A 13,279-nucleotide genomic window follows, 5' to 3' on the forward strand; every position below is an offset into this window, starting at 1 on the left:
CTTCAACGCCGGAAAAGCAGGGTTAATGCAGACGGTGTGAATGGCGCCAACTCAGGAATATCTTGGGTCGGCGCCGTGAAAATTCCGGGTCTGTTCCGGAATTTCGGTGTAAAAGCGGTATTAGTAAATATATCCCTGGGTCATTCCATGGTAACTCACATTACAAAGTGACATATCAAGTATATGCATGGATATCAACAGCAAAAGGAATTTATGTGAAATTAATTTTATTTACTGAGAAAATAATAAAACAGGTCATGCTTTAAAAGGTGTATACAGGAATTGTTAATTGTTTGCTATGTAACGTGAGTTACCAATTACCCCCCCAGCCTTTTTTACTTATTTATTTATAATCTTTAGAACCATGCCATTGTTCAGTTCACTTAAAGGTCTGGTTTGGCTGCACAGTACCATGTTGATTTCCCTGATTTATTTAAATGTATGTGTAAGCATGCAATACTTCTATGTTCTCCGTACCTCGTGGTGTATTTCATTGACTAAAACTGGACCAGTTAAATGGGCACACTGACTATTTATTTACATTACCATATGTTATTTAATAAAGCTGATATTTATATGGAAAGAATACATATTCTAAAAGGCATCTGACTAAATCACATGAACTTATAGTAAAAAACAAATCGGGTTATGATGACAGTCTCGGTATTCTATAATTCAGTACAGCTGTGTACCTACAAATATAACACAAAGTGTTACATCTTGTAAAGTGAAAAACACAACTTCCTTTTTCACACATACTAAATTAGTTAATTTTTTTCCCTTAAGGTGTTGATTGCGTCAGATACTACCGAGGTGTTTTATCACCTAAATTGTCACCTTCAATGAATACTGAATTTCATTATTTCCATTATTCCGGAGTTTTGTTCCTAGCAAAAGCTTACCTGAACATCGGCTGAATGTCTGCACGTGTATATGTTTTAATTGTTCCAACATTTCAACTGCTTTTGTTTGCGTACATTTAAGTAAAGCAAGCTTAATGCTATTTTTTTGCCTATTTTTTGCTTGTTGACATATTTTTTTAATGGGATTTTTTTTTTTATTGTAGGACTATGATTTAAGCCAGCTGCAGCAGCCCGACACAGTAGAACCAGACACAATCAAACCTGTTGGGATACGACGTATGGATGAAAGACCAATTCACGCAGAGCCTCAGTACCCTATTAGATCAGCAGCTCCACATCCTGGTGATATTGGAGACTTCATCAATGAGGTGAATTTAAAATATATTTACTTTATTGCAGGTATTGATGTTTTGAACAAATCCAACATCCTACAACAATGTTCATTTAAAGCACCCTTGCTTACTCTCCCGAAATATCTGGGAGGTACCCAAATTTTGGGGAGTCCCGAGTCTCCTGAGAGAGCAGGTCACCCTCCCGCATTCCACATACTTTTAATCAGTCTGTGTACCATATAGTCATTACCCTCCCACTCTGCATGATGCCTTTCTGAACTTTCCCGGATGGAACAGAAAGAAATAGGTAAGATTGATTGATTTTAAATGCTCACTTAAAGATCACTAAATGAAACACAGGTATGACATCTATTATGCTAATAGTGGTATTTATCAGAGAGGCCTGTGATGATCTTGTTTTACAGCTGAAGGCTAGCATTTACAGGAGTTTGGGAGTTGCCTGTATACAACTCTTATGTTCCGGTTTGCCTCTATGCTCAAGACTGTTGGTTTATTATTATTTATCATCTCTGCATTCATTCCAGAATAACATGTTGTAAACATGTGGACTGGTGTGTCCCCAATCAGCAGAAATGATGTGCTTCAACTGGAACTTAATTAATTACGTGTTTAGAATAAATCAACGGTAAAGCGTTCAAGTGTTCTCATGGCTTTAGCTTTATTTTAAGCTCTAGTAACCTGCTTTTTTCAAATATCCATAATTACTTAAACTACGGCCAAACTGCAGCAAAACCAGTACAGTAGCTGTGTTGCAAATGTTTTAGAACTGAGGACAGACAAGCGCTTTGTGTAGCTTCTGTCCTGAATGCATACTTACATGCATGCTAGCAGGATGCATATGTCTGTTTGATATTTTCATCAGGTCTGTCGTGGCTCAGTGACACCGACAAGATCAATAGCTTTTCTCTAACCTTGCACTTCGAGTGTGAAGGTTTAAAGCCACTTCTGATCACTCAGAACCTGTACTGTAAAGGCGTATCCACTAGACGATATGCTCCATGAGTGATATCATCTAGTGTTTGCCCTGTAGTGCCGGGCTCAATGTCGTTAACGACATTGAACATACACACTGAACGATATCATCAACTATATCGTTCAGTGTCGGCACCCTCCCTCATCCACGTACTTGAAGAACCTGATGATATCGTCAGGTTGCCCTGCAAGTACGGGCAATGAAAGATATCTTCAATGACCAGCAAGAGCGCGCATCGCTGGTCGTTGACGGCATACACACTGAACGATATTGCGGACGTTGAACGATAACGATATCGCTAGCGTTCAAATCGTCCACTTTATTGTTTAGTAGATACGCGCCTTAAGGCTTTGGCCCGTTTTCCTCTTTCAAGTAAACTTAACCCTTTGACATTAAACAAGTTGTGGAATTAAGGAATTTAGAGACAGTACAGATGTGCCCGCATACATCTAACCTCCATGCGCTACAAGTCGTGCCACACAACGCGGGAGCTCAGTGCTGAGCATCTTGTCGTGCGCTTTTTACCTTCAATAGTGACGTATTCGCACAACGCTGTGAAAACGTAGCACAAGCAGCTTCTGCTGATTAAAATGATATGCAGCATGCCTATGTTCTCTGAGCGAGTCTGGGTGTATCTGCATACGAAACGCTATGTTACAGTGTCAGAGGCTGAAACACTGTAATGTAGTTTTTAGCATGCAGATACACCCGCAGTCACACACAGAACATAGGCATGCTGCATATCATTTTAATCAGCAGAAGCTGCATGTGCTATCTATTCGCATTATTGAGCGAATAACACAAATTTGAAGGTAAAACGATACGCGAAAAGATGCTCAGCGCTACTGAGTCACGCCACGGCATGGCACGACTAGGAGTGCCAAGAGGCTAGATGTATGTGGACCCATCTGTATCTCATTAAGGTTTGTTAATCTGAAAAGACCATTTTGGTAAAAGGCGGAATATTCCAGACTGTCTGTATTTTGAATACCTTTTGTGATTCATACAGATAACGGATATGTCTCCAAGTTTTCCCAATTAACGCCACTCTTTTGCTTCTTGTCACTTGATACAGTGTGCATCTAGAACACTAAATCTAAAATGAATGTATCCGTACTATACACTTGTGCCTCTGAAAACAAACTGGCTATGGTATTCACGGGAGAAATTCATTTTGGCTTGCAAATAATAGTCTACCAGTACCGCATTGTCTCTTAAATTCATTTGTAGACCAAATTTAATAATAGTTAATTTTTATTTCCCTCACGTATCCCCCTTTCAGTCGGGGAGAATAGTTGAAATTCAATACCTTCATAATTACCAAGAGTTGTTTTAAATAGGATTAGTGTATAGAGCAGCCAAATGAAATCAATTATGTAAGTGCTTTATACACTTGTCTTGTGAAGCATTTTAACAGCCCAGTGAGTTGGTTTTCAAGTTATTTAAGCAAAGTAGGCAGTGTACGTTATAAGAGTGAGGGGCAAAATGTATTCCTTGTATCATATAATGTTTAGCTCACTGAGATTCAAGTCACAGGAGGCAAAATATAATCATGGTATGTTTATATAATAGGACACCTGTTAGACAATTATTATTTCATAGTAATCCTTTCCTATTTTACAAAACATAGGATTCTGCAAAGCCTCATTGCAGTGAATGGATCAGCCACCTTGCATGCTAATACTTCTTACTATAAGTTTACATACCAGCCAATAAGCATATAACCTTTACATAATGTTTGAAAGGACATTTATATTCAGGGCTAGAATCATATGATTCTAGCCCTGAATATAAATGTCCTTAGAAGAAAGGATTATTGTAACAATATAAAAATTACCTCGCTCAGGTGCCTAGTAGTGATCCCCACTCCCCTTTACCATAGCTTTGTTATCCTCACTAAGTCCTGGCATTATGCTTGGGTTTGTTTGTTGTTAATACACAATAAAGTTACCTAATTGCTCCACTAGGACTTTTTTCTATTTGGCATAATATAAAGAAGTCATGAGGGGCTACATCAGCTTTTCTATTATTTATTGCCAGCTCTCACCACCTGGGAAATGTATAAGTACTTTAGCTGTGAGACCTCCTTAGCCTTTTACTCTTCTAGAGCTGCAGAAAGTTTTATGGGATTCTATTTAATTTCTCCTCTACAAACAGCTTCTACATAATTGAAGCAATTGATGGTATGCCTTTAGTTCCATTGACATATGAACAGCTTTCCTTAAGGGCAATGTAAGAGAACGTAATAAGTATATGTCCTTTGGCCTCATCCAGTCTACACCATGATCCATTACCTTCCGGTATCCATGACTCCTGAAGCCCAATTCTGCTAATAAATGGTGCAGATTTACTCATGGAGTAGTAGCTCTTATAAATCAATATGTAGCCTACTCTGACATGCTGGACAAACACCTCACAGACCTGAAGATTGTGCTATTTATCGGTTGCCAGAGTGTAGTCCTGCCCATGTCAGAATCTACCCTTTTGTCTGACTGGGGCAAAAGGCCAAGAGGATTTACATTAATGAGAACTTAGAAAGAGGATTCATCTGACACTTTGTCTCTCCTGCAATGATAGGATTTTTCTTTGGTCAAAAATTGTTGGTACACCTTGGTACCACCTTGGCACGCTTTGCCACCTTGGTACACCTTGCCCCTTAATAGATTATTGAGGACTAAATGAAATAGTCCAAAACAGACACACTATTCCTCTGATTGCAGTTTAGTATAGACCATTTACAATGTGTCCTTACTAGGCTTTGCTAAAATCGGGCAAAAGACCTCTCTGTCATGTGCCACAGTATTGTATAGACTGGTGTGCCATGTTCTAGTCTGTTCATAATGTGCGAGTTTTCTCATAACATGCCTGTTCATCTACATGTAATATGCAAGAAAATAGCACTTTCAATTGTGCAAAATTTGCACAAATATTTGCATAGAAAAGTAGCATAATATTAGCAAAAGTACAGTAGCAAAGAGCGTGAAGAGTAGACTAGTCAGCATTGCTGTCTATACAGAAGAGTAACAGTACGACTAAAGGTGGAAAATCATGTTGTCATACTGTAAATTGGTGTTTGTCATGTATGTAATGTATGACAAGATTTTTCCACGTTTATTATATACTAAGATGGCTCTGGAGGCATTTACTTAATGACACTTCTATGCTGATAACGGATGTGTTGGGTCACAAGAAAATGTTAATATATCAGAAAGGCCAAAGAGATTTAGGGCCTGATTCAGACCCGGTCGCTAAGCTGCGTACGCTCGCTGCCAAAAGGGGCTGGGTATGCAAATCACGCGATCGCACTGTCTGGTTTTAGTATGCCCTCTATGTCTTTAGAGGGCGACGTCAGTGAGCGTACGCAGGAGTATAAAGCTGCCCACCTTTCTCTCTTAGCACACGTCATCTCCAGGAAGTGTCTGATTAATCGGTAACATCGAGACCCATCAGAGCTGCACGCAGCACTTGAGGTTGCCCCTACCCCACCACAAGCACTGCGATCAGTTCAGGCTAAAAAAACAACCAAGTGACGTGTTAAGTGACGCTACTTTGCTAATTATGCACACCCATTAAACTCCATTTTGACGCTCAGACATTCCTGCGTTCTCACATCCACTCCCCCGTTCACAAGCACCTTCCCGTCACCACCCACAAACGGCGCTGTCACTCAAAGTAGCGTCCAGTTTGTGTATTACGAGCGCATGATTCCCAGCCACAGAGACTGGTTCATGCATGTGTACTTTGATGCATACGCATGCGCAGATGTGCAATAATCGCCCCTAGCGAGCGTTCGCAGCTTAGCGACCGGGTCTGAATCAGGCCCTTATCCCTAAACCAGATGCTCTTATCCAGTTTAGAATTATCGCGTCTGACTTTCAAGACAATCTTCTATGTCAGAATCTTCTTTTATGAAATAGCATCCACTATGTTCTCAGAACTCATTAAGGCTTCATTTCATCTCTGTTTATGTATCCAAATTTCAGAAGCTCAACCTTACTCTCCACTTGCTTCTGAAGGGTCCACACATACTTTAGACCTCATATAATTTATTATCAGTATTAAGATAAACATGATTATATTGCACAAGAAAACAACACAGTGGTTTGAGAACAAACAAAAATAAAACAAGACATTGAGGTAAAAGGGTACTGCTCACAAGCTTACAATCTATATACAGCAATGTATGGGACTGTTTAGCAATTTGCAACAATTGTGCCAGGAGCAGAATACAGTACCTTGTATTTCTACTGCATGGTCCATAGGGCTACACAGGAGACCTTGGGGTATAGGTTGATGACGTCAGTCGTCAAGCACCTCAATAGTTAAATTTGTGCTCACAGTATGCACCGGGCTCCTCTGCCCCCAGGCCAAGGCACCTCAGTTTCGTAGGTGCTCGGCACGGAGTCGGACCACTTCAAGAGGGGCTGCGTTGACAGCCCAGAAAATAGTTGTTTTTTACTGCAGAGTGGTACAGCACTAGGGATCGCGGCGGGTGTCTGGGGGTTTTGGCTAGCAAAAGCCCGCAGACGCCCAGGACTGTGGTCAGATGTCACGGGGGACATTCAGGTAAGCAGTGGGCGTCCGCGGCGGGTGCCCACTGATAACACAGTTAATTTACTTCCCAGAGCTGGGGGTTTCCCTGGGAAGAGGCTGCATGTGGCACCAGGCACCGCGCCTGCGCTATCACTAGACCACCAGGGATAGGGGGCCACAATGTGCGGACGTTGTGGCATCCCAGGGGTTAATAGCACGCCAGGCGAGCGGGCCTTCCCTGTATGGCACAGCCGGCACCTCCCCCGCTGCACTGCGTACCTTTCCACAGTGGTTTGGCGGTTGCAGGCAGGTCTCCTCCCTCAGGCAAGCCCACTGTGAGTCCTCCGGCGGCCATTTTAATGTGCATAAAACGCTAGTCTCACAGGGAGCTGCGGAGCCTGGGTCCCCCTACAGACCCCTCCTCCAAGCAGGTCGGTGTATGTAGCACTATTCCTACTAGACACAAGGTCTAGTTAGTTGATAATAGTGCAGTATAGTGCAGGTTTTCCTGGCATTGTATGTGTCTGTTTCTAGCGCTGTCTGACTGTAAAACTCTTTTTCTCTGTCAGCCATATTAGCTATCCCTGTACTTTCTCTTTCACTAGCCCTTGCGGTGATAGTGCTGCTGAGGCGTCAAATTACAGTTCAATGATGAAGGCGGAGCCTAAGTTGAGTTGAGGAGTTTGACATATACATTCATTATGTCTGGCAGTGATTCTGCTCAGGCTGATATCCGCCTTACACAGTCCTGCAACAGGTGCTTTGCTGGATAAAAGGAGGGAGAGATTATTGTGGGAGGATTGTGTACCCTGTGCTCCAGAAATGCAGGATTACCTGCTGGGCACAGCTCTTCTCAAGAGCCGCCCTGGGCTTGTTTTGCACAAGCACTAACTACCCTGATGGGTTGGCTTGCTGCACCTCCAGTGGCCCCACAATTGGGGTATGCTCTGCAGGTTGCTATGCCATCTACGTCACAGGGGATTCCCCGACAGTTGGTTGTGGCTCATAATATGCCCTTACAACCTACTCCCTCCCAGACTGATCCTGTTTGGGTTAATACTCTCTCCAATACGGTGCAAAACCTGACGGAGGTTTTACAGGGGGAGTCTTTCCAGCGCCCTGCTAGGAAGGAGGTACTGTCTTCCCAGTCCACGTATTATCAAGATGATGTGTCGACTGATGGTGAGGAAATTCAGGACTTATCTGATACAGAGCTCCCACAAAAGGAGGTGGAGCCTAAATCCAAAATTTATGTACACGGTCTCATTCATGCAGTCCGTGTGGCTATGGATATTGGGGACGAGTATACCCCAGCAGCCAAATCCAAACATGCTTTCTTTAAGGAAGTGAAAAGTTCAGCGACGGCTTTTCCCCTGTTGGATCAGCTAATTGAGCATCTGGAGGAAGCCTGGAAAGCTCCAGGCAGGATGTTTCAACTGCAGAAATGGTTGGAAGCCACTTATCCATTCGAGGAGAAGTATTTCTCTAAATGGGAAACTCCTCCTCAGGTGGATTCTCATATTACACGCCTTGTCAAAAGTGCGACACTTCCTATGCCGTCCATGTCATCATTAAAGGATGTTACGGACTAAAAACTGGAGGGGTGCCTAAAGTCCATGTATTCCCTCTCGGGGGGAGGGGTCGCTAGGCCAGCTATGGATATATGCTGGGTGGCCGGGGCCATGGAACGTTGGGCAAATGCCTTGGAAGCGTCCTTGCCTGTAGGGGCTACCAGTGAACAAATTGAACTGGTAGGTTACCTCAGAGACTCGGCTTAATATGTGAATGAGGCTGCTTTGGTTGTTAAAAAGAACAAAATTTAAGAACACACTGGCGCACAAGCTGCCAAAGTGTACAAACCAATGTTCCCATCGAGAACAATCAGTAAATACTCAAATTACAAATAGGTGGTTATGCACAAAGGCGCTAAATGGCATGTAATCAATAAGAGTAGAGTCTTTCTCATATATTCCTCCTTTAATCAGTTCTACTTAGGTTCAATATTTTCTTTTAATGCAGTTCAAGTCCCATATTCCTCCAAGATATATATGAAGCAGGAAAAACAAAAAAGGAGAGAAGAAAACCGTAATATAGTGTAGTAGATAATTTTCCAATTTAATGAGATAAAAATAAAAATCCAAAACAGAATAGAATATTGTCTTTGATGTTTTTCAACAAGTAGGCAGAAATAGTGCAGAATACAAACACTTTCTGGGGTCACCCAGAATGAAATATCATCCAAAAGAATAAAGAATGGAACCATACCGTGTATGGCACCAGATTTGGTGCTTCAAGAGAGTATATATAGTGGAGATACCTGGATAACTGCCCTTCTCCCTTTAAATCTCTGGTTTGGCCAGCCAGACACAGTTCCAGGTTTCCAATGATCAAAAAGCAGATAAATCCTAAGGAGAACTTATTAAAGGAGGAATATATGAGAAAGACTCTACTCTTATTGATTACACGCCATTTAGCGCCTTTATTTATAACCACCTTTTTGTGCTTTGGATGTTAGTCTCCTAACATCTCGCATTTCATCGGCTGCAGTGTCAGCTAGATGCTCTCTTTGGTTGCGATCTTGGAGAGCGGATGCTGATTCCAAGAAAGGGTTAGAAGGCTTACCCTTTAATGGCCAGGTCTTATTTGGGCCAGATGTGGACAAAATCGTGGACACTTTGGCTGCTGCCAAGTCTGTCTGTTTATCTTCGGCCCCCAGTGCCATCAGCATCTGGAACTCCGTCCTCCGGGTAAGGCCAAGTTTCAGTCCTTTCCCAGACCGTCAGGAGCTAAGAAGGTCACAAAGCCCAAGAAGCAGGCTTGGAGCACCAGGCGTTCAGCTGCCAAGCCCAACGCTAAACCCTCAGCCTGACGGCGTGGGCCTCTCCTTGGGGGACACCAAAGTGGGAGGCCGACTTCTTCAGTTCGCCCAGTGTTGGTGGCATACCACAACAGACACTTGGGTAAGGGAAGTGGTCTCTCAAGGGTACGCCCTTTCCTTCCAATACAGACCTCCTCATCAATTCTTCCCTACGGGACTTCAGATGGATCAGGAAAAGGCATTGGAACTGCAGAAAGTTATACGATCTATGCTCCTACAGGGAGTTATAGTTCCAGTACCTACTCCCCAGAGGGGAATGGGCTATTATTCCACTCTCTTTTTGTTTCTAAAACCGAATGGTGCATACAGGCCTATCCTAAACCTCAAGTCCCTAAACAAGTTTCTCCGAGTGCCTCGGTTCAAAATGGAAACCCTGTGGTCAATTATACTGGCTATGGAACATGGGGATTTTAGGGTGTCTCTGGACATTCAGGATGCCTACCTGCATGTCCCGATAGCTTCGGCTCATCAGAGGTACCTCAGGTTCGCAGTGTTGCAACAACACTTCCAGTTTCAGGCCCTGCCGTTTGGACTGTCCACGGCACCCAGGGTGTTCACCTAACTTATGTCAGTGATGGCGGCCCAACTGCGGCTGCAGAGAGTCCATCTGTTGCCCTACCTGGATGACCTACTATTGCTAACCAGGTCTCCAGAATTACTTCTTCAGCATTTACAGCTGACAATAACAGTGCTACAGAGCCACGGTTGGTTGATCAACTGGAAGAAGTCCTCGCTGACGCCCTTACAGAGGATGCTACATCTTGGGGCATTGTTGGATTCACGACAACAGAGGATTTTCTTGACCAGGGACAAGATAATCACGCTGCAGCAGCGAGTTCGCAGCTGCCTGCACAGTCGCTGGGTATCGATTCACTTGGCAATGCAGTTACTGGGCTCCATGGTGTCGACCTTCGACATGGTGCAGTATGGCCATTCCCGGCCTCTACAGACACTGATCCTTTCCAGATCGGACGGATCTCCACGCCGGATATGAACCCAGACATTGGTAATGTCTCCGGAGGTACATCTGTCTCTGACTTGGTGGCTCCACACAAGTCACCTTACCAAGTGCCGCCCCTTTTGGATCCCGGAGAGGGTCCTTCTGACAACGGACGCCTGTCCCCGGGGTTGGGGTGCAGTGACGAGTTCACACCTCTTCCAGGGAAGATATTGGAACTCAGGGCGATTCTAAGGGCTCTTCAGCAAGCAAGGCTCATACTTCATGGAAAACCCGCGTAAGTCCAGTCAGTCAACGCCACCACAGTGGCCTACGTAAACCGCCAAGGAGGCACTCGAAGTCAGTGTCCTGCATCCTGACTTGGGTGGAGGAAAATGTCCCAGCCATATCGGCGGTGTTTATCCCGGGATTCCTGAACTGGGAAGCGGACTTCCTAAGCCGTCACGATGTAAACCCAGGGGATTGGTCACTTCACCAGGAATTATTTCAGCTTCTGGTGAACAAGTGGGGACTTTCCAAAGTAGATCTAATGGCATCTCGGCACAACCACAAGTTGTCAAGGTACGGCTCAAGAACAAGAGATGTGGGGGCTCTGCTGGTAGACGTTCTGTCTGTCAAATGGACCTTCCAGTTTGCGTACCTGTTTCCTCCATTGTCCCTTCAGCCTCGGGTGTTTCGGAACTTCAAGCAAGAAGGAGGTATGCTACTGCTGGTAGCTCCAGCGTGGCCCAGACGTCACTGGTACGCAGATCTTCGGAGTCTATCCATAGACACTCCAATGCTGTTGCGTCAACATCCGGACCTGTTGTCCCAAGGTCCTTGCCTCTACCCGAACCTGAGTCATCTGTCTTTGACGGCGTGGCTCTTGAGACTGCTCTCTTGAGTTCCAGGGTTTTTTTCCAGCTCGGTGGTGAACACCATTCTCAGAGCTCGCAAGCCTACTTCTGTGAGAATTTATCACAGAGTGTGGCACACCTTCTTTGAATGCTGTCGCCCAACAGGTTATAATCCTCAGACATTTCGATTATCCAGTTATTTTTGGCATTCCTACAGGTGGGCTTAGATCACGGTCTTCGCCTTGCTTCTCTGAAGGTACAGGTTTCTGCCCCGTCAGTACTGTTTCACCGTAGGATTGCTACTCTTCCAGATGTACACACCTTTATGCAAGGTCTGCTTCGCATCCAACCTCCCTTTTATCCCACCGGTGGCTCCTTGGGATTTCACTGTGGTCCTTAGGGCTCTACAAGGACCACCATTTGAACCACTGGGCTCAGTGGATTTAAAATTGCTCACAATTAAAACTGTGTTTCTTCTAGCCATTGCTTCGGCCAGAAGGGTGTCAGATTTGGGGGCTCTTTCATGTCACCCTCCCTTTCTGATTTTTCATAGGGACAGGGCGGTTCTTCGTACTCGCCCTGGTTTCCTACCTAAGGTGGTATCCAGCTTCTATGGAGCCCTATGGACCCTGCAGTAGAAAATAAGAGATATGGTAAGACCTTACCTTTGTTATCTCTATTTCTACGAAGTCCATAGGGATCCACAGGATGGATGTGTTCTGGTCACCGGTTTTCCATCTCCTTCTGTATGTGAAAATGTGATACTTGAGTGTTCCAGAATTTCTTCCTTTTTTCTTCTCCTCCTCTGGCCATTGGCTTGTTACGAAACTGAGGTGCCTTGGCCTGGTGGCGGGGTATAGGAGAGGAGTCTGGTGCATCCTGGGAGCACAAATTTAACTATTGAGGTGCTCGACGACTGACGTCATCAACCTATACCCCAAGGTCTCCTGTGGATCCCTATGAACTTCGTAGAAATAGAGATAACAAAGGTAAGGTCTTACCCTTATTTTTGTCCTGTGGTCTTTTAAAGCCCTTATCTCTATCTCCCAACCCATGGTCACACATTAAGTTGGATTTTATTGTGGAGATTAATCCCGTGAAAGATATGACTACCATAGTGGTTTTATTGGATTGATTCTTCAAGCAGTCATATATGTTTCCCCTTTAAAAAATCACCATACATGCAGAGCTAGCTGAAATCTTTATTATAGGTTTTTGCCTCCACATACTATATTCCATTTATTATATCTGACTGTGGCTTACAATTAGTAACTTAATTTTGAAGATACTTGTTTTTAGGATGGACATTTCCATTCCATTTTCATCTTACCATCAGCAGTCCAATGGCTTTATGGAGCACTAACCAAATTCTAGAAAAGCTCTTGAGATGCCTGCCTGCCTCCCTTTGCTGCATGTGCCCTATTTAGCTTGAGACAAGAGTGCTCGGAGCAGGTTGACCTTTTTTTCTTATTTTTCAAATCCCTGTCTGTGTCTGGCATTTCCTTTTCCTGTCTGTAACAACGCACTTTATAGTCATAACAAGATATGGATTTCCTTTGCTTTAGGTGTAATGCCTAAGAAGTGAGCCACGTATCTAGGTGTGTTCTTCCTTCATTGATTATTATCGATTCCACAAAGAAACACTTTCACAATGCTATATCTGGATGGGATATATTTCTTGAGGGATAAATATTTACTGTAATATGTTGTGTTATCTTATGTTCAGGGGCATTTCTAGAAAGGAGGGGGCCCGTGTGCAGTCTCTGACCGGGGCCCCTCCTCTCCCTCTGGCAGCCAGCTGTGCTCTATGGCAAGCGCCGCACCTGTAGTCTCTGGGCACTAGAGTGTGCAAAAGACTGGGAAAATAGCCGCTGTGGCCATTTTC

At 44.0% G+C, this 13,279-nt stretch overlaps 1 protein-coding gene across 1 annotated transcript in view; it reads left to right on the plus strand.

Moving 5' to 3' along the window:
• The window catches only part of CDH2 (cadherin 2), a 326,405-nt gene that overhangs the window by 303,931 nt on the left and 9,195 nt on the right, over window positions 1-13,279 (plus strand). Inside the window, exon 15 of the mRNA XM_088469582.1 lies at window positions 1,067-1,231. Within this exon, the coding sequence (XP_088325708.1) occupies window positions 1,067-1,231 (165 nt within the window). The remainder of the gene's footprint in view (window positions 1-1,066; window positions 1,232-13,279) is intronic.

The sequence above is a fragment of the Taudactylus pleione genome, unplaced genomic scaffold, assembly GCF_031769625.1.
Source record: "Taudactylus pleione unplaced genomic scaffold, aTauple2 ptg000093l, whole genome shotgun sequence".
NCBI classification, from domain to species: Eukaryota; Metazoa; Chordata; class Amphibia; order Anura; family Myobatrachidae; genus Taudactylus; species Taudactylus pleione.